A 24,444-nucleotide genomic window follows, 5' to 3' on the forward strand; every position below is an offset into this window, starting at 1 on the left:
CAGCTCTCCACAAACCCCTCAGCAGCTGGCACTGACTGGCAGGGTTATGTTTTCCTGTGTAAAAGGGCTCCTGGGAGGACTTGGGGCTGATTTGGGACTCTTTAAACATCCGCCTTGCCCTGCAGAGGGGCTGGCTGGGGGGCTCCAGGCTGCCCAGAGCTCTGCTCACCCTGCTGCCTCCAGAGCGGGTATTGCACAGGATAATGGGGGTGCAGGCAGGCCCCCCACCCCAAACTGCACCCGCGGGGCCTGAAGCTCCCCTGGGGCCAGCAAGAGCCACAGGGAAAAGGTGCAGAGGTGAGGGGAGCATCACGGCCAGCATCCTGCGCTGCCTTCGGGGCGCAAAACCCCGGCGATGTCCGGAATGGCCCCGGGGTCTGCAGTTGGGGGGGGCGCTCCGGCTGTGACTACAAGCCCCATCAGGCCGCTGAGGAGGAGGAGGAAGGCGGAGGAGGAGCCGCGGCGGCCGGCGGGGCGGTGCGGGAGCGCCTTAGTTCGGCGGCGGCGGGCGCTCGGCGGGACGCGGCGGGCGGGCAGCGGCAGCGGCGGCGTCGGGGCGGCCGCGCCTTCGGGAGCGCGTCCGGCAGCGGCTCCGGGAGCGCCTCCCGCCGCCTCCGCCGGCCCGGCCGCACCGGGGCTGCCATGGGGCGGCCGCTGTGAGCGCGGCGGCGGCGGGGCTGCGCCTCTCGCCCCGGCCGGGGCTCCCTCCCCTCCATTGTTCCCGGGAGCGGCGGCTCCGCGCCGGGGCTCCGGTGAGTAACGGCCGCGGGGGGCGGCACGGACACGGCGGGCGTCGCTTTGTGCCCGGGGCGCTCGGGCGGGGGACGGGACCGAACCCCCCCCCCCCCCCCCAGGTGCGCCTCGTTGTCCCGGCGGGGCGGCTCGACGGGGGGGGCTCCGCATTGAGGGACCGGGGGGTTTGCGGGGCCCCGGGGCCGTTCCCGGGACGGCAGCGGTTTGGGATCGGCAGAACCGAGACTGGAACCGCCCCCGCCGTCCCGGCCCCCAAAGCCCTCCCGGCCGCGGGGCAGCCTGGCGGGAATCGGGGGGCGTTTTCCGAGCCGCCGCCTGGCCCCTTCTTCCCGAAAAGTACCTGAGCGGGAGCCTTGCGGCTTCCAGGGGGGAAAAAAATGGAGAAGAAGGAGCTGGATTTGGTTGTGGTTTAGTTTTGGGATGCCGGGGCGGGCAGCGGGAATGGAGGCGCTGGGATAACGCCGTCCCGGGGCTGGTGCTTCCCTTTGTGTGTGCACGCCGGTGGGGCTCCCGGAGCCCGGCACAGCGCGGGGATGCGGCGGCTCCGGGAACCGCTCGTCCGCCCACGGGAGTGCGGGGAGGCGACACCTGCGGTGGCCCTGGGCACCCGGGGGGCATCGGCTGCAGAGCGGTTTGGTTGTGGTTTTTGCGGGTTCTGGGGCTGGCAGACACGGCCTCGTGTGCGGACGGAGCAGAGCGTGTCCGCGTTCAGGTGATGCCGGGCTGCCTCGCCGTCCCCTCTGTGCCCGGCTTGCTGCCCCGTGTCCCGGATCGGGCGGGCCGGGGCTGCTCCGTGCCCGGCAATGTTTGAACCCAAGCGGTTCAGTGAGCCCAGGGCAGGTGGAGGCGGCGGTTTGGGTGCCAGGATGGATGCTGGATGCCAGCACAGGCAGAGCCCCCCCGTGCCAGGATGGATGCTGGATGCCAGCACAGGCAGAGCCCCCCCGTGCCAGGATGGATGCTGGATGCCAGCACAGGCAGAGCCCCCCCGCCGCAGGAGCGTGGGCCCTGCAGCCCCCTGCTCTGGCTAGCAGCCATCTTCCCCACTCAGGAGCACTTCCTCCCTTAATCCCTGTGCTGGCTGGCATGCACTGCTGCCTTTTCCTTGTGTTGCTGCGAGAGGATTAAAATAAATCGCCCCTGCCCCGGCAGGGTGCAGGCACGAGTGAAGGCGGCCGGCGGGAGCTGAGTCTGGGCTGTTGCCCACACGAGGTGCCTTCCCTGGCCTCACCAGTACCAGAGCTGAGCTGCAGCTCCCTCTTTATTTACCCACCTAAAAACATAACCTGAGCCAGGAGCCCTATTGTCTTCAGCCCCAGGTGGAGCCCCCCAAATCCTGGCTGCTGGAAGGGGCTACTTGCAGATGCTCATCCCGTCCTGAAAATCCAACTTTCTGCCCCTTTGGGCATGACAGCAAATGTGTGTCCTTCCCCTCCCGATGGCTTTCCTTGCATCCTGAAAATCCAACTTTCTGCCCCTTTGGGCGTGACGGCAAATGTGTGTCCTTCCCCTCCCCATGGCTTTCCTTGGAGTAGTGCACTGTAGTGAAGACCCCATCCAGCTCCCTCCGAGGCTGGGTAATGGGTTTCTGTCCCTGCCTGGGATGGCAGGCTGTGATCGTGTCCCAGTGTCACTCTCCTTGTGCAGTCTCCTCCCAAAGCAGTCAGGGAGACCATCCCAGTATAGATTTTTGGGTACCAGTAATTGTTCTGTAGATGTGAAACTCAAGTCTTTGGGTGGGGAGGGACCCCTGAGCATGAGGATGCTTCTAGAACTGCGATGGTTTTGTGGAGATCTGTGGGTGAGGCTGGGCCTTTCCCTGTCCTTCCTGCCCCACATCTCAGGCTCTCCCACCACTGCATTCCAGCCCACAGCTCAGTGCTGGAGGTGCCCCTGGTAGCCCTGAAGTCCTGGCGGCCAGCTGGGAAGGGTTAACATGCTCTTTATGCTGCACAGTTGGATATTTATTTTTCCAAGCATGTGTCTGCTTTAAGCATTACAGTTTTCCCCTACAGTTCCATGTGCAGTTGTGTTTGCTTTTTATTTCAGCAAATACTTGGTTCTTGACCTGAGCCACAGGTTGGGGGCACGGAGCACTGGGCAAGGGAAAGGTTTCACTCCTGCCACCCACAGATTGTGCCTTTGGCGTGTCCTCCTTCCCCAAGGGCAGCTGGATTTGGGCTGCTTTTGTTGTGCTTCAGAGGAAAAGGAGCCTCTTTTCATGTGCTTTGGAGCTGAGGGGTGTCCGTGCCAGGCAGGGTGGTCTGCTGGCAGTCAGCACCTCCCCTCCTGAGGGACAGGGACCGTGCCTGCTTGGGCACAGTGTGCCACCTCCAGCTCCTGATGCTGTGCAGACCCAGGAGCTGAGCTCAGACTCTTCTCCCCGTTGCATTTGGCCTGTCCCTGTGCTTTCCCTGCCTGCTGTGCTACCCAGTGGTGCCAAGGCATTCGCGGTGAATGCCTCAGGCCAGCAGGGAGGCAGAGGAAAGGAAGCAGAGCCCCCAGCCCCAGCGAGCCCGTGGCAAAGTCTCAGGGGTCAGATCGGGGCTCCCCTGCAGCTATCACAGCATTGCAGGGCTCCAAGCCTGGCTGTCCACCCTGCTCCTGTGTTTGGCACCTGAGATGCATTCCAGAGATGGACACGACAGCAAGGGGCTTCCCCACTCAGAACCACTCAGCTCAGAGCCACGGGGTGCATCTGCTGTGCAAGTGGGAAAGTCCAGTCCGTGCCACGTCCCTGGGACAGCTCAGCCCTGTGACTCAGGGCTGTGGGAGATGTGAGGAGTGAAAGTGCAGCCCCCTGAGGACGGCAGGGGGACAGGTTGCACAAGACTCCTCATGGACACGCTGGAGTGCAGAGGCAGTGTGAGAACATCTATCCTGGCACACAGGGAGTGTGTGCCCCTGGAGGGTGCAGGGATGGGCACAGGGCTGTCCATCACCACTCTGAAATAGCTCCGTGGGTGTAATGGCTGGTGGTAATTGCAGTTTTGGAGGCAGGTCTCCGAGGGGCACTTAGCCCTGGCTCCTCTCTAGCTGCTTCTGTTTTTAGTTGTTTGAATCCACCCCGCAGCAGTAAATTGCAGTGTGCTGGGGCCACGGGGAGTGGGGATGGTGCCCAGAGACCCACCCTGCCCGAGCTGCCATCCTCCAGAGCAAATGGTTTCCTGTTGGGATTTATATAAAAGCTGGATAAACACGGAAAAGAGCCATGCTGGTGTTTGCACAGGTAGGAGTGCTCTCCCCACTTCCTTGGGACACCAAGGAGTCATGAAGGGCAGGTGTCTTGGGGTTCCCCAGTGTTCCCTTTTCCCTTGGGAAGGGGGAAAAGGTCTGTGCTGCCTCTCTGAGCACTGAGATTCCCTCGGGTGCTGCTGAACCTGTCCAGAAGGAGCAATCCCAGCCCTGCTGTTCTCCAGCAAAGCCATGGCTGCTGCTCCCTCCCTCGCTGCCCTGGGAAGCCGACCATCTCTGTGTGCTCTTGCTGGGTGCTGGCACCCTTCCCTCTGTTCCTCCCTCCCTGCAGTGACCCTCTGAGGCACGGCACAGCTCCGTGCTGCCGAGCCGTCCCTACGCCATGGAAATATCCCGCTGTCAAGCCCCTGAATCAGCTGGAAGGCGCCCGCTCCGAGGTGTATCTGGAGAAGGGCTCTGCTGTGCGCGAGCCAGCACTGACTCATTTGTCAGGAACTGGAGGCACTGGGCTCTCCTCCATCCCTCCATCCCTCCCCTCGGCGCGGGGCCGGCTCGGGAGGCCCACGCAGACGCTCCGCATTAGGGCATGTTCCGGGGAGCATGTGCTGCCCATAAACAAAGCCACCGAGAGACAGAAAATAATTTCCAGAAATACCAAAGGCTTTTTTTTTTATCCCCCCCCCCACCGCCACCTCCTCCCTGAAAGAATTCCGCCTCCCCTTTCCAAACCCTGATAAATCCTGAACATTCAATAACTATTTCCAAGCACTACCCGGTGCCTGGGAGCGCTGGTGTTGGAGATAACGCCGGTGTTTGCTGGGTGCCCTTTTCCCTGCCCGGCTCCTTGTGTCAATAATTTGGGTCCCAAATACTCCTGTGCCAGCCAGAGCTGTTGGGCATGAAGGAGGCAGCTGGAGCCCCCACAGCTACACCCCAGCTGGGTTTCCTTTGGGTGCAGAGGCTTTTTGGAGGATCTCTGGGAGTCGTGGCTGCTCAGCCCATCGTTGAGGAAAAGCCAGGCTCAGGGAGCGCAAGATCTCACACTGGAGCAGGAGAGGTAGAGCTCCATGGAGCGAGTGCGTGGGGAGGATGAGTAGCAGTTTATTACTCACTATGATTATTACTCACTGTTTTTAACAGTGTGTACTTCAGCCTGACGCCTGTTCCCGCAGCAGGTCGGGGACGGCGCAGCACACGGCAGCACGGGTGAGCTTGGGGTGTTCAGCAGGGGCTGAGGGGCCTGGAGGCACAGCTGTGCCCCAGGAGGTGCCATGGGGAAGGGTTTGTGGCATGGTATCCTGTCCTGTCCTTGTAATTGTCCCAGAGAGACAGACAGCCACCGCTGGCAGCGGCGCCCTGGCCGGGGCCGTGCACGTTGAGCAATGGCTGGGCAGGATCTCCTCACAGAGCCCAGCGGGACCATCAGCCATGGCCAGCCTCGGGACCTCATCCCAGGCTGCTGCCGAGGTGCAGATGTGGCGCGGGGGTGGAGCACAGGGGCTCCTTCCCATCCCATCCGCCAGGCTCGGAGCAGTTGGCCGGGGGCGGCCGGGTTCGGGCTCCGGCGTCCCCTGGAACGTGTCTTGGAAGAGCTCCGTGCTGCTGGCAGGGATGGTCAGAGGGAAGGAGGAATGAGGGCCATGCAGGGCACGCCCCCACAGCACCCCGAGCCTCCCAGCTGTGCCAGAACCCAGCTCTGGAGCTGGCCTGGAAAGGGATGGGGACCTGAGCGTGAGAGCTGGCAGGGACGAGAGCGAGTTGCAGAGTTGGCCCTGGATGCCGGGGGATTTCTCCCCACAGAGCCACTTCAAAAACAGCTGTTGGTGGAAGGAGATGGGCTGCAGCTGGCTGACCCTGTGGCTCCAGGAAGGCCTCTCCAAGGGGTGGCTGCTGTGTGCCCTATGGATCCTATAGGGAATGGCAGGGGCTGGAGTTTGCAGTGAGAGCTGCTTTGCTAGGGGTGGCGCAGCACAGACAGCATGAAATTTTGCTCTGGGTAAGGGATTTCCCTCAGTGAAGCCGTGGCTCAGCAACACCTGACAAAGTGCAGGAGGAGGAGAGCAGGAATCTCCCTTTCTTTAAGTGTCGTTAATGTTTCTCTCACCATTCTGGGAAATCTTGCTGCGCTCGGTTCTGCTTCGCCAGCGGTTTCACTTGTGACACATCAGCGCTTTTACGCGGGGAAACATAACCCTGCCAGTCAGTGCCAGCTCGTGTCAGGCTGCTGAGGGGTCTGTGGGGACCTGCCACTGCAGTCTGAGGATGTCCCTTGATCCAGGATGTCCCTTGGTGCAGAGACATCCTGCTGTCTGCGCTGGATGCGGGAGGAACATCGCAAGCGCTGGATGGATGGTGGGATATGGGGGAGCTGGCCCTGCCTAACTCTGCTTTCCTCCTTCCCAGCTTGTAGGGGCTGCCAGCCCTGCGGAGACCCCCCTGCTCCCCCCAGGGCCCCCATGGAGGGGCAGTTGCAGAGCCCAGTCGCCGAGCAGTAGCTGCAGCAGTGGGATGTGGACCTGGCGGTGCCTGATCCTTTGGGCTGTGCTGGTCGCAGCCGCGCTCTCCGCTGCCCGGCCGGCCCCCACCCTGCCCGAGCAAGGTAAGAGCATGGCCTGGTGCCCCCATTCCCTCCTTTGTGTTCCTCGTGGGTCACACAAGCTGCTTTTCTCTGCAGCTGTCCAGCTGTGGGGCCACCAGCACATCCACAGTGCCATGGTGGTGTCACCCGGGAGCTGGTGCCTCTGGGGACATGGCATGTGTTGTCCCCAAAGTGGTTTGTGTGGGCACAGCAGTGCCTGGGGACGTTTTAAACCTGGAGAAAATTGTGGCAAACCCTGACCTGATGGTTTGGAGGACGGCACAGAGCCCTGGGGCTGTGTCCCCTGCTGGGGTCACTCCCTGTGACAATCTGTGAGCCAGGGTGTGTATGAGGCTGCTCCCACCCTCTTGGCCCCACTGGGGTGACCCTGGGCTCACTAGTGAGGGTGAAGGTTTGGGTGCAAGGTACTGGTTCAGCTTTTTCCAGCTGGCAGTGCTAGGGGTGAATGTACCCCACAGAAACCCTCGGGATGCTCCGGGATTGCTCCCAGCTGGAAATGCCCAAGGTGGGGGCTCAAAGCTGGGGCTGGCTGATTTGTGCAGTCCAAATCTCTGCTCCAGCAGAGTGTGGGGCACCCCAAAGCTCAAGGATGGGCCAAGGGGGTCGCCTGGCCCTGGGCAGAACCTTGGGTTGAGTTTTTGCCAGCTGGCAGTGCTAGGGATGAGTGCACCCACAGAAACCCTCCGGTGTTGCTCCCAGCTGGAAATGCCCAAGGTGGGGGCTCAAAGCTGATTTGTGCAGTCCAAATCTCTGCTCCAGCAGAGTGTGGGGCACCCCAAGGCTCAGGGAAGGGCCAAAGGGGTCTCCTGTCCCTGGGCAGAGCCAGCCCTGGCAGAGAGCCCCGCTCCGGCGCCTCGGAGCCGCGGCGAGGCAGAGAATAACCAGAGCCGGCAGCGGGACCTCGACTCGCTCCTTTTGGTTCTAATTACCCAAGAATGTCTGCTCTGTGGGCACTGCTCTGCTTTTTAATACTCATTCCCCCTTCCCCCCAGCAGAACCCTGGGAGGCAGATTGCTGGTGTGGCCAGCATGGGGACAGCGCTGTGAGGTGCCCCAGGGTCCCCTCAGGGCTCAGGGTGGGAGCTGGCAGCCAACAAGTGCCCCCTCTGCAGCTGCCCCAGCCCCATGGGAGATGCTGGGTGATGCCAGGGTTGGTACCTCTGACTGGACCTGGTGCCAGGTCACTCCCTGCGAGGTGACACCCCAGAGCCAGGTATGGTCCCCGGGGAGCTGCAGCTCCAGAGAGGAGCCCGGGCAGAGCTTCACTGCCAGGCACCATTGCTGAGATTTTTCCACTGGCCTGCCTGCTCCCCGCATCTGTAAACAATGCGGTTGACAGTGGTAAACATGTTTTTCTCGGGAGATTGCTCTTCCTGGAAGAGGTTTCCTGGCAGTGTTTGGGGCGAGGATGGCTCTGTGCTGCCAGCAGAGCACCACCTGCAGCCCCACTGAGAAAAGGGTTGGGGTGTTCAGGCTGATGAAGCACAGGGGTGCGTGAGGAGCCCTGGAGGGTTTGGCGGTGGCAGTGGAGGAGGAGGAGGAGAGGCTGGAGAGGAGGGAGCTGGTTCCTTGCCAGCCTCATGCCAGGGCTAACAATAACCTCTGGAAACATTTCCCGACACGGTTCTCACCAGGGCAGCCCAATTAGTGCCACAGCAGGAGCCCGGCTGGGGCAGGATCCGTCCCTTGGCTCGGGAGCCGGCTGGTGGGAACAGAATGTTCCCAGCAGGACGTGTGGGATGGGAAGAGCCAGTGCTGGGCCAGGACCTGCAGCCACCAGCATCCTTCAGGGGCAGGCTCTGACCCCACCTCAGAGGTTTTGGGGTCTCTAGAGGTGTGGATGCTGGGGGACATGGTGTCTGTGCTTCCCCATGGCGCTCAGGAGCATCCCCCATGGCCCTGCTCGGTGCTGGAGGCTGCAGCTTTCCAGGACTTTGTTCTGCATGTTTATGGGGTTTCAGTTTACTCCTGGTTCTGAGGCAGCTAAGCTCCCTTCTCAGGGAGGAGTAATCCCCCGCGGCCAGCCAGCCCCGTGCCTCACGTGGAGGGGGGCTCAGCTCTGCCCACCCCTTCCCTGTGCTGTGAGAGGGAGTTTGGGAGCTCCCAGCACCAAAAAACCTGCAGCAAATAAAACATTAACAGGCATTTAGTGCGTTTTTATAGTTACCTAAATTTGGAGTGGTGAAAAAACCCCGGTGAAGGGGAAAAGCCAAGAAATTTCCATGCGCAGCCTCCGTCCCTCCCTCGCACAAAGCCGCTCTTTGTCTCCAGGTTAAATAGAAACCTGCAGAAAATTGCCAAGGGTTTTTTTCCCCCTCTCTCCTTGTCTGCCATTGTCCCAGCTGCTGCTCAGGCATCTCCTCATAAGGGGTGCAGCAGATTGTGCTGGGGCAGGGGGTCCTGCCTTGGGTCACAGAGCACCCCAAACCCTCCCCTATAGGGGTGTGTTGGCACTCCAAAGCACAGGGGATTGGGCTGCAGCCCCCTCCCCGTGGGGCAGGGGCTGAGGGCTGCCCCATTTCCCATTTCCCAGGGCTGCTGCTGCCCAGCTGGCCACAGGCTTAACCCCCCCTGGCCATCTGTGGGACCAGCAGGGGCTCTGGCTCCCGGGGCTTTGTTGTCCCCAGCTCCTCCAGGGGGTCTTGCTTTGCACCCTGTAGAAGCCAACAGTTGGGTCAGGCTCAGCCCACGAGGGTCTTTGGGTTGTCCCCTCTGCTCCCCAGGGCACTGCGGACCCTCTGCCCCCCTCCCCATTTCCCTGCTGCCCACCCTCTCCTTGTTCTTGCAGCTCCAGGTGTCTCCCACCCAGTGCCCGGGGGATCCCATTTGGAGCCCCACGAGCAGCCCAGGCATTCCCTGCCAAGCCTGCAGCCTCCTGCTCTTCTTCTGCTGTTGATGGCAGCAGCCCAGGGCTGTTCCCGGAGCTCGGGGGGGCCAGCAGCACCCCCAGACCCCATTGCCAGGGCGGTGCCCTCCAGGGCATCAGGGCTGTGCCCTCCAGGGCATCACACCCCGTCCCCTCCCAGCCTGCATTGTTCCCTCCTCCCGCCTTTCCACTCGGATGCTGTCACTCCAGCCCTTAATTGAGGAGCAAAAAAAAATACATAAGAGTCTTTGGGAAAGACCCAGAGCCTGGGCTGTGGGGAGCAGGGGGGGGTCCCTGAGTGTGGACCCCCCGCCTGGGGCTGTGCAGGAGGGAGGTGGGCACAGGAATGGGCGCTCAGTTCCAGCATTGAGATAGAGCCAGGCAAAGCCAGCCCAAAACTGCGATTTGGGGGGTTCCCTTGTGCCCCCCATGTGTGCCATGCCCAGGGGTGATGATGGAGAGGTGTCTGTGCCCCAAGCTGCTGCCTCCAGGGCAGGGAAAGGGGGGAAAGGGGTGGGTTTATCCTGACGGCTCTGCAAGCTCCCAAGGCGCCTGTTAATTAAGTGCTGCTTCATTTGCGGTGCAGGCAGAGCCTGGAGCAGGACATAAATCCCCTGTCCCTGCGGAGGGACGTGGACAGGAGGAGCTGGGGGTGCCCTGAGCACTCTGAGAGCCACGTGTGCCTTGTGCTGCCCATCTGGTGGCATCTCCCTGCTGCAGCCTTGCCCTGGATTCAGGGATACGCAGTGGAACCGTGTTCACAGGGGTCTGGGGATGAGGGAAGAGACGACGGTCTAACTCCATGTTTCAGAAGGCTGATTTATTATTTTATGATATATATTGTATTAAAAGAAAAGGATATGTGACTGTGTTCACAGGGATCTGGGATGAGGGAAGAGACGATGGTCTGACTCCATGTTTTAGAAGGCTTGATTTATTATTTTATTATATATATTATATTAAAACTATACTAAAAGAATAGAAGAAAGGATTTCATCAGAAGGCCAGCTAAGAATAGAAAAAGAAAGAATGATAACAAAGGCTTGTGTCTCGGACAGAGTCTGAACCAGCTGACTGCGATTGGCCATTAATTAGAAATAATTCTATGAGACCAATCACAGATCTACCTGTTGCATTCCACAGCAGCAGATAACCATTGTTTACATTTTGTTCCTGAGGCTTCTCAGGAGGAAAATTCCTAAGGAAAGGATTTTTCATGGAAGATGCCTATGACAAGGCAGGGATGCTGCACCTCGGGCCGTGCCCCCGGGCTGGGGGGACACGGAGCTGTTTAAATCAAAAAGAAGCCAATCCCCAGGACCCGGTGAGCGCTTCCTGTTGGGATTAGTGGGGCTGCCGGGCATGTGTGTGCTTTCTCTTCAGGAAATACCTTCGGAAAGCCCCGCTGGGGTCTCCAGGGCAACCGGCGCCTGCGGCTCCGCGCCCCCCGCCCGCATTGTCCCCGCGCCGCTTTGTTGGCCCCTTTATTGCCACCACCGTCACCATCCCATGGCCAGCACAGCCCGGGACTGGCTGGGCTTGCAGGGTGCACTTTGGGCTGTGTGCCCAGCCTGGGGGGCAGCACGGAGAGAGGGGGCACGGTGAGAGCAGCTTGTGAACGTGGGGCTGCCCCATGTCCCTGCTTCATGTCCCTGTCCCTGCCCCGTGTCCCTGCCCCGTGTCTCTGTCGCTGCCCCATGTCCCTGCTTCATGTCCCTGTCCCTGCCCCGTGTCTCTGTCGCTGCCCCATGTCCCCTACATGTCCCTGTCCCTGCCCCATGTCCCTGCCCCATGTTCCTGTCCTTGCCCCCTGTCCCTGCCCTGTGTCCCAGGGCTGCCTCATGTCCCTGTCCCATGCCCCCTGTCACTGCCCCATGTCCCTGCTTCATATCCCTGTCTCTGCCCCATGTACCTGTTTCATGTTCCTGTACCTGCCCCATGTCCCTGCCCCGTGTTCGTGTCCCTGCCCCATGTCCCTGTTTCATGTCCCTGTACCTGCCCCATGTTCCTGTCCTTGCCCCCTGTCCCTGCCCTGTGTCCCAGGGCTGCCCCATGTCCCTGTCCCTGCCCCATGTCCCCTTTCCCTGTCCCATGTCCCAGGGCTGCCCCATGTCCCTGTCCCTAACCCCTGTCCCATGTCCCTGCTTCATGTCCCTGCCTCATGTTCCCTGTCTCTGCCCCATGTCTCTGCCCCATGTCCCTGTCCCTGCATCCCCTCTCGTGCTGTGGGTGACCAAGGGCACACCCCATTGTGTCCTCTCTTATGCCATGGGTGACCAAGGGCACACCCCATTGTGTCCTCTCTTATGCCATGGGTGACCAAGGGCACACCCCACCGTGCCCTCCTCTCCCCTCTCCCTCCATCCCCTCACACCTCCGTGCCCCAGCCATGCTGCTGATCCAAACCAGTGGGGCTGAAGCTTTCAGAGGGGTCTGGAGGAGCAGTGGCACTCACACAGCACACCCAGGCACCTGTGGCCATTGCAAGGGACCCTCCTGAACCTGCAGTGCTGCTTCCTCAAGCCCTGGCGTCAGGCTGGGGTCTCCCAAAACTTGGTGGGGATTTGGGGGTGATCTCAGCAAAGGAAAGGGATTACACAGGTAAAGGGAGGGGACACAATCTGGGATACAAAACCAAAACTATTACAAGGAATAAAACCACACCACAACATCTCCCCTCCTCCAAAGGCCTTCTCCATGCCCAGGACCCCTCTGCACATTGCCCAGGTGCAGTTTGGGGTGCAGGTGGAGCTCAAGGCTGTGAGGAGCGACCACAGCAGGGCTGTTCTGTTCCACAGGGGAGCTGCTGATGCCTGGAAGGGGCAGATGAGAGCAGATGTGGCTGCAGCACTGGGCTCAGGCTGGTTTGGGTGTTCATGGCTGTTTGTTGCTCTGTGTGAGGAGGGATGGGCAGGAGGATGTGGTGTTACCCAGCCCTGGGGTTCAGGGGGTGTCACTGCTGCTTTGGGAGCCTTTGGAGATGCCTGTGATGGGTCACTTGAAACACAAATCAGCTGTGAGAAGTGCCTGTCCTGTGGGGAAAAATCAGGGGAAAACAGGATTGCAAAGCAAGACTCTTCCCCACCTTCCACATGAAAATGTTTTGTAACCTCTCACGGATGAACTGGAGCCCTGGATTGGTATAACAGCAACTGAGCAAAGGAATTCCACCCCATCCCACTGTTTTCCTTCAAGTGCTGAGCAAAAGGAAGAGGAGAAGCTCTGGAGCTGCTCATGGATGTTTTTCCCATGAAGCTTCTCATCGGTCCAAGGCAAAGAAAAGCGGCCAGGAAGTGAAGTGCAGGTCACGGTGCGGTGAAGCAGAGCTCTGGAGAGCCAGGGTTTCATTTTTGGCTGCTCAGAGTGGCTGTTGGGAGCGGGGAGGAGCAGGGAGGAGCGAGCCCTGTGCCACTCTGCAGCTCTGGCCCAGGCTGAGCTGCTCTGTGCTGCTCAGGGGGCAGAGCAGGGAGCAGAGGTGTTTGTGTTCTGGTTCACTGGGCACTCAGAAATCCTGGGTGAAGCTTGAACATCTCCTGGCTGGTTCTGCTGTCTGCATTGGGAATTTCCAGCCCCTGAGAAGAACATCTGCAGCTCCCACAGCATCCCATGGCATCCAAAACAACCAGACCACATTATTGAGGAAGAGGAGGCAGAGGTGAAGGAGTGCCTGAAGGGCTGTGCCCAGCAACCTTGTAGAGCTCAATTTAGGATAGTGATCACACTGCATCCACCCTCATCATCATCATCATCACAGGGAGCCTCTGCAGAGCTGCAGCAGCCTGGACCATTCCATGGGGAGTGGAATTTGAGCATCTCCTGGCTGGTTCTGCTGTCTGCATTGGGAATTTCCAGCCCCTGAGAAGAACATCTGCAGCTGCCACAGCATCCCATGGCATCCAAGAACAAGCAGACACACATTGAGGAGGAGGCAGAGGTGAAGGGGTGCCTGAAGAGCTGTGCCCAGCAACCTTGTAGAGCTCAATTTAGGATAGTGATCACACTGCATCCACCCTCATCATCATCATCACAGGGAGCCTCTGCAGAGCTGCAGCAGCCTGGACCATTCCATGGGGAGTGGAATTTGAGCATCTCCTGGCTGGTTCTGTTGTCTGCATTGGGAATTTCTAGCCCCTGAGAAGAACATCTGCAGCTGCCACAGCATCCCATGGCATCCAAGAACAACCAGACACATTATTGAGGAGGAGGAGGCAGAAATCAAGGGGTTCCTGAAGAGTTGGGCTCTGGAACTGTGCCTGTCGAGCTCAGTCTAGGATGATGATCACACTGCATCCACCCTCATCATCATCATCATCATCACAGGGAGCCTCTGCAGAGCTGGAGCAGCCTGGACCCTTCCATGGGCTGTGGAATTTGAAGAGGTGATTTGGAAGGCAGCACCTTCCCCAAGGCTGGGGCCAGGAGAGCTGCTCGTGCACCCCCCACCATGGAAAGCAGGACTTGAGGACAGAGCCCTGCACATTTCAGGGCTGGGAGAGATGAGACCATGTCACAGCAGGATGGAGAGAAAGGATCTTTGTGCCGCTCCCCTCCTGGATGCTGTGGATGGGCACTCGTGGCCAGAGCTGCCTGGGCTGCCCTGTCCCCTCCCTCCCTGCCTGCTCTGCTGCCCTGTCACCCCTGCAGTGCCCTGCTCTAACCAGGCTGGGGCTCCTGGTGCCATGGGGACCCTGGGGGACCCTGGCCTGCTTTGCTGCCTGCTTGTGGTGCTGGGGATGGTGAGAGCCCTGCGAGGAGGTGGCAGAGCCATGCAGGGGTTTGGGATCCTTCTGAGGCTGGATCCTGCCAGACAGCAGCACTGAGGTGTCACTGCTGCCTGTTTCTCCCCTGTTGGGGATGCCCTGCCCTGTCAGGCTCCATAAGGGCTGGGGAGGGTGAGGGCTTTGTGTCCTGCTGCAGAGGGGAGCACTTGGTGCTGCTTGGGGAGCTCTCAGCCTCTGCTCTGCTCTGCTGCTGCCATGGGCTCCATCCCTGAGTGCTGGGGTCCCAGTGCCCCAGAGGGGATGTCCCAGCTGTGGGAATGTCCCAGCAATGAGAATATCCCAGCAATTGGAATATCCCAGCAGTGAGAATGTCCCAGCAGTGGGAGCATCACAGCAATGGGAATATTCCAGCAGTGAGAATATCTCAGGAATATCTGCATCCCAGGAGTAGGAGCATCCCAGGAGTGGGAATGTCCCAGCAGTGGGAATATCTCAGGAATATCTGCATCCCAACAATGGGAATGTCCCAGCAGTGGGAACGTCCCAGTAATGAGAATGTCCCATCAGTGGGAAATGTCCCAGCAGTGGGAATGTCCCATCAGTGGGAAATGTCCCAGCAGTGGGAATGTCCCTGCAATGGGAATGTCCCAGCAGTGGGAATGTCCCTGCAATGGGAATGTCCCAGCAGGGAGAATATCTCAAAAATATCTGCATTTCAGCAGTGGGAGCATTCCTGCAGTGGGAATATGTCAGGAATATCTGCATCCCAGCAGTGGGAATATCCCATAAGGGGGAGCATCCCAGCAGTGGGAATATCCCAGCAGTGGGAATATGTCAGGAATATCTGCATCCTAGCAGTGGGAATGTCCCTGCAGTTGAAATATCCCAGCAGTGGGAATATCCCAGCAGTGGGAGCGTCCCAGCAGTGAGAATGTCCCAGCAGTGGGAGCATCCCAGCAATAGGAATATCTCAGGAATATCTGCATCCCAGCAGTGGGAGCATCCCTGCAGTGGGAGCATCCCAGCAATGAAAATGTCCCTGCAGTGGGAATATCCCAGCAGTGGGAATATGTCAGGAATATCTGCATCCTAGCAGTGGGAATGTCCCTGCAGTTGAAATATCCCAGCAGTGGGAATATCCCAGCAGTGGGAGCATCCCAGCAATAGGAATATCTCAGGAATATCTGCATCCCAGCAGTGGGAGCATCCCTGCAGTGGGAGCATCCCAGCAATGAGAATGTCCCTGCAGTGGGAATGTCCCAGCAGTGGGAGCATCCCAGCAACTGGAATATCCCAGCAGTGGAAGCATCCCAGCAGTGCATGTTGCCTCATTAACCAGGCCGCAGCAGCAGCAGCAGCAACAGCAGCATGGTTTTCCTTCAGCCTCTATCCCTTTTCTCCTTTTTTTTTTTTTTTTCTCTCCCCTCCTCTCCCCTGACCCCTCCAGCTGTGCCCAAAGCCAAAATGGAGGTGGAGTCGTACTCAGCCCACCCCGGCGAGCTGCTCCAGCTGCGCTGCCGGCTGCGGGACGACGTGCAGAGCATCAACTGGGTGAGGGACGGCGTGCAGCTGGCCGAGAACAACCGCACGCGCATCACCGGCGACGAGGTAGAGGTCAGGGACGTGGTGCCCGAGGACTCGGGGCTCTATGCCTGCATGACCAACAGCCCCTCGGGGAGCGACACCACCTTCTTCTCCGTCAACGTCTCAGGTTCGTAGCAGGGCCGGGGCAGCCACGGGGCCGGGCTGTGGAGCGAGGAGGAGGAGGCAGCCTCTGCACGGTTCTGCGCGTTTGTGCACGTCTCCGCACAGCCCTGCAGGTCCCTGCATTCCTCTGCGGGTTCCTGAACGTTTCTGCACACTTCTGCAGGTCTCTGCAGGTCCCTGAACGTTTCTGCACACTTCTGCACAGTTCTGCACACTTCTGCAGGTCTCTGCAGGTCCCTGCACATTTCTGCACACTTCTGCACATTTCTCCACATCCCTGCAGGTCCCTGCACTCCACTGCAGGTCCCTGCACACTTCTGCACATTTCTCCACACCCCTGCAGGTCCCTGCACTCCTCTGCAGGTCCCTGCACATTTCTGCACACTTCTGCACATTTCTCCACACCCCTGCAGGTCCCTGCACTCCTCTGCAGGTTCCTGCTCATTTCTGTACACTTCTGCACAGTTCTGCACAGTTCTCCACATCCCTGCAGGTCCCTGCACTCCACTGCACACCCCTGCAGGTCCCTGCACACACACTGGTCACACACAGTGAGTTCAGGGCTGACTTGCACCTTGCGGGTGCCCAGGAGAGTTTCCAGCCAGAAATTATCTCATGTTTATCTGAGGGGGCTGCGGGGCTGCCCCAGAACCAGGGGCAGGGCAGGGCAGGGAGGAGCATCCAGAAATCATCTCATGTTTATCTGAAGGGTTGGGGGCTCCAGAGCCACTGCAGGGTAGGGAGAAGCAGTCAGAAATCAGAAATCATCTCATATTTATCTGAAGGGTTGGGGGCTGCGGAGTCACCCCAGAGCCACTGCAGGGCAAGGAGGAGCAGCGAGAAATCATCTCACATTTATCTGAAGGGTTGGGGGGCTCCAGAGCCACTGCAGGGCGGGGAGGAGCACCAGAAATCATCTCATGTTTATCTGAAGGGTTGGATGCTGCAGGACCACCCAAAAAGGGGCACGGGTTGTGTGGGACTGCTCTGCAGTGCTGTTGATGGCGTGTGAGGCTGGAGAGGGAGGAATGCTCCAGGTGGGGACGTGTCTGTGCTCACAGGTCTTGGTGGATGTTGGTGGCACCAAATGTGGAATGAGGAGCTGCAAAGTCGCCTCTGACAGCAAATCTCTTCGGGATGGCTGCAGGCACTGGGATGGTGGGGATTCTGTGGGATTTCTGTGGATCCCTGTGCCCCTGTTGGGCACCAGCACCACCGGGCACAGCCCTCACCACCCACCCACCCTTTGTGCTCTATCCAAAGCTCCCCTCACACACCCAGGCACTCATCAGGGCCGTTCCCTCTCTTGCAGACGCCCTCCCCTCTGCAGAGGATGATGATGATGAAGATGATTCCTCATCGGAGGAGAAGGAGGCTGATAACACCAAACCCAACCGTACGTGCGAGCTGGCACTGCCCTGTGGGCAGGCAGGGGAGCCTGGGCACAAATGGGCATCACCCAGGGGTGGGGAAAGCAGCCCTGGGCACCTGGCATTGTCGAGGGCATGGTGGGGAGAGCAGGGCTGGGTTGGGGTCACTGCTGGTGCAGCTGAGCATCCACCCCACAGGGAAAGGGCTCCTGTGTCTCTGGGTGATGCCCCAGAGCTCCAAAACAAGAAATTATCAAAATTGCATTGCTTAGGCAAAATTAGTCCAAAAAAGCTAAAATATTTTCCCACGTGAAAACCTGCAAACAAAGAAATCATTCTGATATTGTAAGACCTATTAAGATATGGATTTTAAAAATTGAGCCTATTTTAAAAATATGCAATGTATTGAATTCCCCTCCTTGCTTTAGCTGAGCATCCACCCCACAGGGAAAGGGCTCCTGTGTCTCTGGGTGATGCCCCAGAGCTCCAAAACAAGAAATAGCCTTTATTAGTCTGAAAAGCTAAAATATTTTTCCACATCAAAACCTGCAAACAAAAAAAATCAGTCTGATATCGTAAGACCTATTAAGATATGGATTTAAAAAATTGAGCCTATTAAAAAAATATGCAATGTATTGAATTCCCTTCCCTGCTTTAGCTGAGCATCCACCCCACAGGGAAAGAGTTCCTATGTCTCTGGGTAATGCCCCAGACCTCCAAAACAAGAAATTATCAAACTTTCATTGCTTGGACAAAACCATGTCTTTATTAGTGTGAAAAGCTAAGATATTTTTCCATGTAAAAACCTGCAAGCAAAGAAATAATTCCGGTATTGTAAGACCTATTAAGATATGGATTTAAAAAATTTAGCCTATTTAAAAAATATGCAACATTTTGAGTTCCCCTCCCTGCTGGCCTTGGCTGCTGGCATCTCTCCTGATTCCTGCTCTGGGCATCCTTGGGTGCCTCAGGAGCAGGAGGCTGCTGGGTTTGGCCCTGCTGAGCCCTCCCTCTGCTCCCCAGAGGCCATTGCTCCCTACTGGACCTACCCTGAGAAGATGGAGAAGAAGCTCCACGCTGTCCCTGCTGCCAAAACAGTGAAATTCAAATGTCCCTCCAGCGGGACCCCCAACCCCACCCTGCGCTGGCTGAAGAACGGCAAAGAGTTCAAACCTGACCATCGCATTGGGGGGTACAAGGTATGGCTGGGGAGGGGGGAATGCAGGGCTGGGGGCTCCTGGGGCAGGGAAATGAGAGATCTGAACTCCCTCCGTGTTTCAGAAGGGTTGATTTATTATTTTATGATATATATTATATTAAATGTAATTATTATAATATTATTATTATCATTATACTCTTTTTATATATTATCATATAAATATATATATTATATATTTATATAATATATATTTATCTCTTGTTCTATAAATATAATATATTTATTATCATTAAATATAATGTTATATATAATATAATAATATATATAGTATAATATAATATAATATAATATAATATAATATAATATAATATAATATAATATAATATAATATAATATAATACTGTATGTTATACATATTTATATATAATATATAATAGACTATATTATATATTATTATATTATTGTATTATTATAATATTATTATTATATTAAACCTAGCTTTATTAACTAATTATTATACTAAAATAATAGAAGAAAGGATTTCATCCGAAGGCTAGCAAGGAATTAAAAGGAGTGATAATAAAATCTTGTGACTGACCAGGGAGTCTGACACGGCTGGGCTGTGATTGGCCATTAATTAGAAACAACCACATGAGACCAATCCCAGATGCACCTGTTGCATTCCACAGCAGCAGATAACCATTGTTTACATTTTGTTCCTGAGGCCTCTCAGCTTGTCAGGAGAAAAAAAAATCCTAAAGAAAGGATTTTTCATAAAATTTTCATTAAATTTTTCATTTTTCTGTGACAGTGGGGGTGCTCCAGCACATCTCTGGGGCTCCCTGAGCTGGGCAGGAGCTCAGTTCTGCTTCCCCACCACCCACAGCAGTGCCAGGCTGGGATGGCAGCTTGGCTTTCCCCCTCTCACAACTCCAGACCAGCATCCCCAAGTTCCTTTTCCCCATCCAGAAGGCATCACTGTCCCCTTTTTTTGCCACCTCTCTGTTTTTGGGAGCTGCAGCCCGAGCCCCCATCACCCCTGGGCCACGTGCCACGTGTCACAGGCGGCTCCAGACGTGCCCTGCATGCCAGGGCTCCTGCCAGGAATGCAGCCACGTCACAGCTGCCAGCTCTGGGCAGGGTGGCCTGCAGGGACACAGGCTCAGGCAGGACGTGGCTGGTGACAGCACAGTGCCAACAGGGCTGAAATAACCAGTGGAAATAACCGGGCTCAGGGAGGGTTTGCCATGAGGAGCCACAGCTGGAGCTGGCAGGGACAGGGCTGGAATTTGGAGAGCCCCGTGGCCAGAGGGACCTGGGCAGTGCCCAGCAGAGCCACTGAGGCTCCTCCATAGGACGTCACTGGGTCAGCAGCACCCACAGAGTACCCTGGGTGCAGCTACAGCTGCCCACTGCCCACCTCAGACCCCACGGGCCATGGGGAGCAGGGTCTGACCCCCAGGAGCAGCCAAGGAAGCAGCTCCTGCAGGAGGAACAAAGCTGCTCTGTTCCCTGCACACACCAGGGAGGGTGTCCCCACCAACCCATGGACAACATCTGGTCAGCACAGCTGGCTCTGTGTGGCCAGGGCTGGCTCTGTGCCTCCTGTCCCTCCTGGGACAGCTGGCAGCACTCACAGCCCCTCTGTAGGGAACAACAAAGGTGACCCCAAAGGGAGATTGATGTCCTGCCCGGAGCAGGGGTTGAACATGAGCAGGTCTGGAGTTCTGCAGGCTGCACATAACTGGCTCTGTCCCCCCCAGGTCCGCCAGGCCACGTGGAGCATCATCATGGACTCGGTGGTGCCATCTGATAAGGGCAACTACACGTGCATCGTGGAGAACAAGTATGGCAGCATCAACCACACCTACCAGCTGGATGTTGTGGGTGAGTGCAGGGGCTGGGGGCTCACCCCACACCCTCAGCCCTCCCAAACACCACCCTGTAGGGTTGGGTGGGTTCTGATCCCATGGAAAGAGCTACCTCACCATCCCCATGGCCTCCTGCGCCAGTCTGGGCAGCGAGAGCTTCACCCCACCCTGTTCTGGGGGTTTTTAATTGTGCTGAAAATCATTTCATAGACCGGACAGAAAGTTTTTCTAATGGCCTTATTAGCCATAATTCCCAGCTGGGAAGGCTGGTCTGAGCAGTTCCACATGTGGAGCTGCTCTAAATGCCAGTAAATGAACCATTAAAAATGTGATTTAATTTGATTACACTGAGCAAACTGAAGGGAACAGTCAGCGAGGGGAACAAAGGGGTTTGTTAATGCTGACTCACCACAGTGGCAGCCCCTTTGTGAGCAGCCAGGACCCTCCATAGGTTGGTTTGACCCCTCACCCTGCCCAGGAGGTGCTGATGTCCCTGTCCCACAGGGAATTCACCTGTCCCCCATCCTGCATGCTGTCATCCCACTGCAGGAGGCTCCTGGGTGAGGGGACACTAATGCTGAGTTGGGGGCATTGGTGCCAACCTGTGCCAGGGGTCCTGGGCATGGGGGGCTGCAGGATGCACCCCAAACCCCATTGTAAGGTGCCCCATTGTGGTAGGGTTCACATGGGTCCCAGGAGGAGGGAAGAGATGAGAATCTTGACTCCATGATTCAGAAGGCTGATTCATTATTTTATTATATATATATAATTATTATATTATATATTATTATACTATTTATATTATATTACATTACATTATTATAATATTATATTACATTATTATTGTATTATATTATACTGTATTGTATTCTATTACATTATATTCTATTGCATTCTATTGCATTTTATTATATTACATTATATTATGTTATGTTATATTATATTATATTATATTATATTATATTATATTATATTATATTATATTATATTATATTACATTATATTACATTACATTACATTACATTATATTATATTATATAGTATAGTATATTTTATTATAGTACATTATATTATATTATATTGCATTATACTGCATTATATTATAGTATAGTATATTATAGTATATTATATGATAGTATAGTATATTATATGATAGTATAGTATATTATATTGATATATTATAACTACACTAAAATAATAGAAGAAAGGATTTCATCAGAAGGTTAGCAAGGAATGAAATGGAATGATAATAAAATCTTGTGACTGACCAGACAGTCCAAGCCAGCTGACTGTGATTGGCCATTAATTAGAAACAACCACATGAGACCAATCCCAGATACACCTGTTGCATTCCACAGCAGCAGATAATCATTGTTTACATTTTGTTCCTGAGGCCTCTCAGCTTGTCAGGAGAAAAAGATCCTAGCAAAAGGATTTTTCATAAACTAAAATAAAATATGCCTGTGATTTTTCATACGTTAAATCATGTCTGGTCCCACAGAGCGCTCCCCACACCGGCCCATCCTGCAGGCAGGGCTGCCTGCCAACAAGACAGTGGCCCTGGGCAGCAATGTGGAGTTTGTGTGCAAGGTGTACAGCGACCCCCAGCCCCACATCCAGTGGCTGAAGCACATCGAGGTGAACGGCAGCAAGATCGGGCCTGACAACCTGCCCTACGTGCAGATCCTGAAGGTAAAGCCACGCTCTGGGGGCTCCCCAGTGCCTGGGGCAGCAGCATTGGCAGCCACCAGAGTCACCTGGGGCCGGGGACCAGCCTGGGGGCAGCTGGAGCCCAGAGCCATCCCCAGCAGGGAGCAGGGAGTGTGCCAGATGTGTGTGCCAGCTGCGCCCTTGGAGCCCTGAGGGGACACAGCACAGAGCTGGGAGCCCTAAAAGCACACAGCACAGGGCTGGGTGTGTTATCCCAGTGCTCTTGGAGCCCTAAAAGCACACAGCACAGGGCTGGGTGTGTTATCCCAGTGCTCTTGGAGCCCTAAAAGCACACAGCACAGAGCTGGGTGTGTTATCCCAGTGCCTTTGGAGCCCTAAGGGCACTGAGCGCAGGGCTGGCTGTGCTGTCCCAGTGCTCTTGGAGCCCCAAGGGCACACAGCACAGAGCTGGGAGCCATAAGGACACACAACACAGAGCTGGGTGTGTTATCCCAGTGCTTTTGGAGCCCTAAGGGCACTCAGCACAGAGCTGGGTGTGTTATCCCAGTGCTCTTGGAGCCCCAAGGGCACTCAGCACAGAGCTGGGTGTGCTGTCCCAGTGCTCTTGGAGCCCTAAAAGCACACAGCACAGGGCTGGGTGTGTTATCCCAGTGCTTTTGGAGCCCTAAGGACACACAGCACAGGGCTGGGTGTGTTATCCCAGTGCTTTTGGAGCCCCAAGGGCACACAGCACAGGGCTGGGTGTGCTGTCCCAGTGCTCTTGGAGCCCTAAAAGCACACAGCACAGGGCTGGGTGTGTTATCCCAGTGCTTTTGGAGCCCCAAGGGCACACAGCACAGGGCTGGGTGTGTTATCCCCGTGCTTTTGGAGCCCCAAGGGCACACAGCACAGGGCTGGGTGGGTGTCCCAGTGCTCTTGGAGCCCCAAGGGCACACAGCACAGGGCTGGGTGGGTGTCCCAGTGCTTTTGGAGCCCCAAGGGCACTCAGCACAGGGCTGGGTGGGTGTCCCAGGCAGCCAGCCCAGCTCTGGAGCTGGGAGCTGAGCCCTGCATGGTCCCAGGCAGAGCAGCTCCCTCTGCACCCCAGCAGTGCCACTCAGTGGGCACACTGGCCACCATTCCAGCTGTGCCAGGAGGTCCTTTAAGGTGTCTTTAAGCATCCCTTCCACCGCACTCAGTGATTCCATGCATCCCAGCTGTGCTCCTGAGCGAGGGGAGCAGAGTTACCCCCCAACCCTTTGCCTGCTCCTCCTTCCTGTACCCCCATGTGCACATCCCCATGCCCCCCACCCCTGTGGGAGCTGGCAGAGCCTGTGCCAGCCCTGAGGGCGCTGGGGTTCCTGGGCACAGCGTGTGACTGCTGTTGTTGGTCTGTTCCAGCACTCGGGGATTAATAGCTCAGATGCGGAGGTGCTGACCCTGTACAATGTGACAGAGGCCGAGAGCGGGGAGTATGTTTGTAAGGTTTCCAATTATATTGGAGAGGCCAACCAGTCTGCGTGGCTCACTGTCACCAGGCCCCTGGCCACAGGTAACACAAGGAATGCCTGGCGGTGGAAGACAAAACTCTGGGCTCTCCTGTTTCTGCTGTTTCTGGTGCAACAACCATGGAAAAATACCCAGCGGGGCTGGCTGTGCTCTGTGTGTGTCCCAGTGTCTGTCCTCCCCATCGTGACACACCAAGTGCCTGCTGGGCAGGTGTCACCCTGATTTTTTAAGATTTTTTTAGGATTTTTTAAGATTTTCTAAGCCTTCTGATGTTCACATTCTTGTAGCAAACTTTCTCTCACACGCTTTCTGTAAATAACTCGTTGCTTTGCATTCTTCTATGGAAGAAAAGAAATTTGATGGACTGTTGGTTTGTCCAGTGTCATTGGAGAGGTGGCACTTTAACCCTCCAATCCAGTGTCACTTTTAGAAAACTATAAATGCTAGAGACAGAAAATAACTTCCCTTTTCTTCACCTTGAGAGCAGCAGTGTGTGTGCTCGTAGTGACAGCCTGGCACCAGTGAACCTGGGTCTCTAAGGGTGTGCTGGTGTCTTAGGACCAGAGGGCTAGCTAAGAATAGAAAAAGAATGATAAAAAAGGCTAGCTGTTCTTTTCTAAGAATAGAAAAATGATGATAACAAAGGGTTAATGAAAAAGAATGATAGCTGAGGGTGCTATCATTCGGTGTTCACAGGGGTCTGAGGATGAGGGAAGAGATGAGGATCTGACTCCATGTTTCAGAAGGCTTGTTTTATTATTTTATTATATATATTACATTAAAACTATCCTAAAAGAATAGAGGAAAGGATTTCATCAGAAGGCTGGCTAAGACTAGAAGAAGAAAGAATGATCATAAAAGCTTCTGTCTCGGACAGAGAGTCTGAGCCAGCTGACTGTGATTGGCCATTAATTAGAAACAACCACATGAGGCCAATCCCAGATGCACCTGTTGCATTTCACAGCAGCAGATAATCAATGTTTACATTTTGTTCCTGAGGCCTCTCAGCTTGTCAGGAGGAAAAATCCTAAGGAAAGGATTTTTC

The 24,444-nt window shown here is 56.1% G+C and overlaps 1 protein-coding gene across 5 annotated transcripts in view; it reads left to right on the plus strand.

Moving 5' to 3' along the window:
* The first annotated feature begins 537 nt into the window (after positions 1 to 537).
* The window catches only part of FGFR1 (fibroblast growth factor receptor 1), a 37,295-nt gene continuing 13,388 nt past the window's right edge, over positions 538 to 24,444 (plus strand). For 3 of the 5 annotated variants that reach the window (XR_009420195.1, XM_059490685.1, XM_059490686.1), the window contains exons 1-7: positions 538 to 752; positions 6,352 to 6,547; positions 15,581 to 15,844; positions 17,153 to 17,236; positions 18,234 to 18,409; positions 20,133 to 20,256; positions 21,742 to 21,932. Coding sequence is in view for 4 of the 5 variants with exons in the window: in XM_059490685.1 (XP_059346668.1) it covers positions 6,457 to 6,547; positions 15,581 to 15,844; positions 17,153 to 17,236; positions 18,234 to 18,409; positions 20,133 to 20,256; positions 21,742 to 21,932 (930 nt within the window). In the remaining variant the exon portion in view is untranslated. The remainder of the gene's footprint in view (positions 753 to 6,351; positions 6,548 to 15,580; positions 15,845 to 17,152; positions 17,237 to 18,233; positions 18,410 to 20,132; positions 20,257 to 21,741; positions 21,933 to 24,444) is intronic. The other 2 variants (XM_059490687.1, XM_059490688.1) reach the window with 1 other exon arrangement.

The sequence above is a fragment of the Ammospiza nelsoni genome, chromosome 30 (genome assembly GCF_027579445.1).
Source record: "Ammospiza nelsoni isolate bAmmNel1 chromosome 30, bAmmNel1.pri, whole genome shotgun sequence".
NCBI classification, from domain to species: Eukaryota; Metazoa; Chordata; class Aves; order Passeriformes; family Passerellidae; genus Ammospiza; species Ammospiza nelsoni.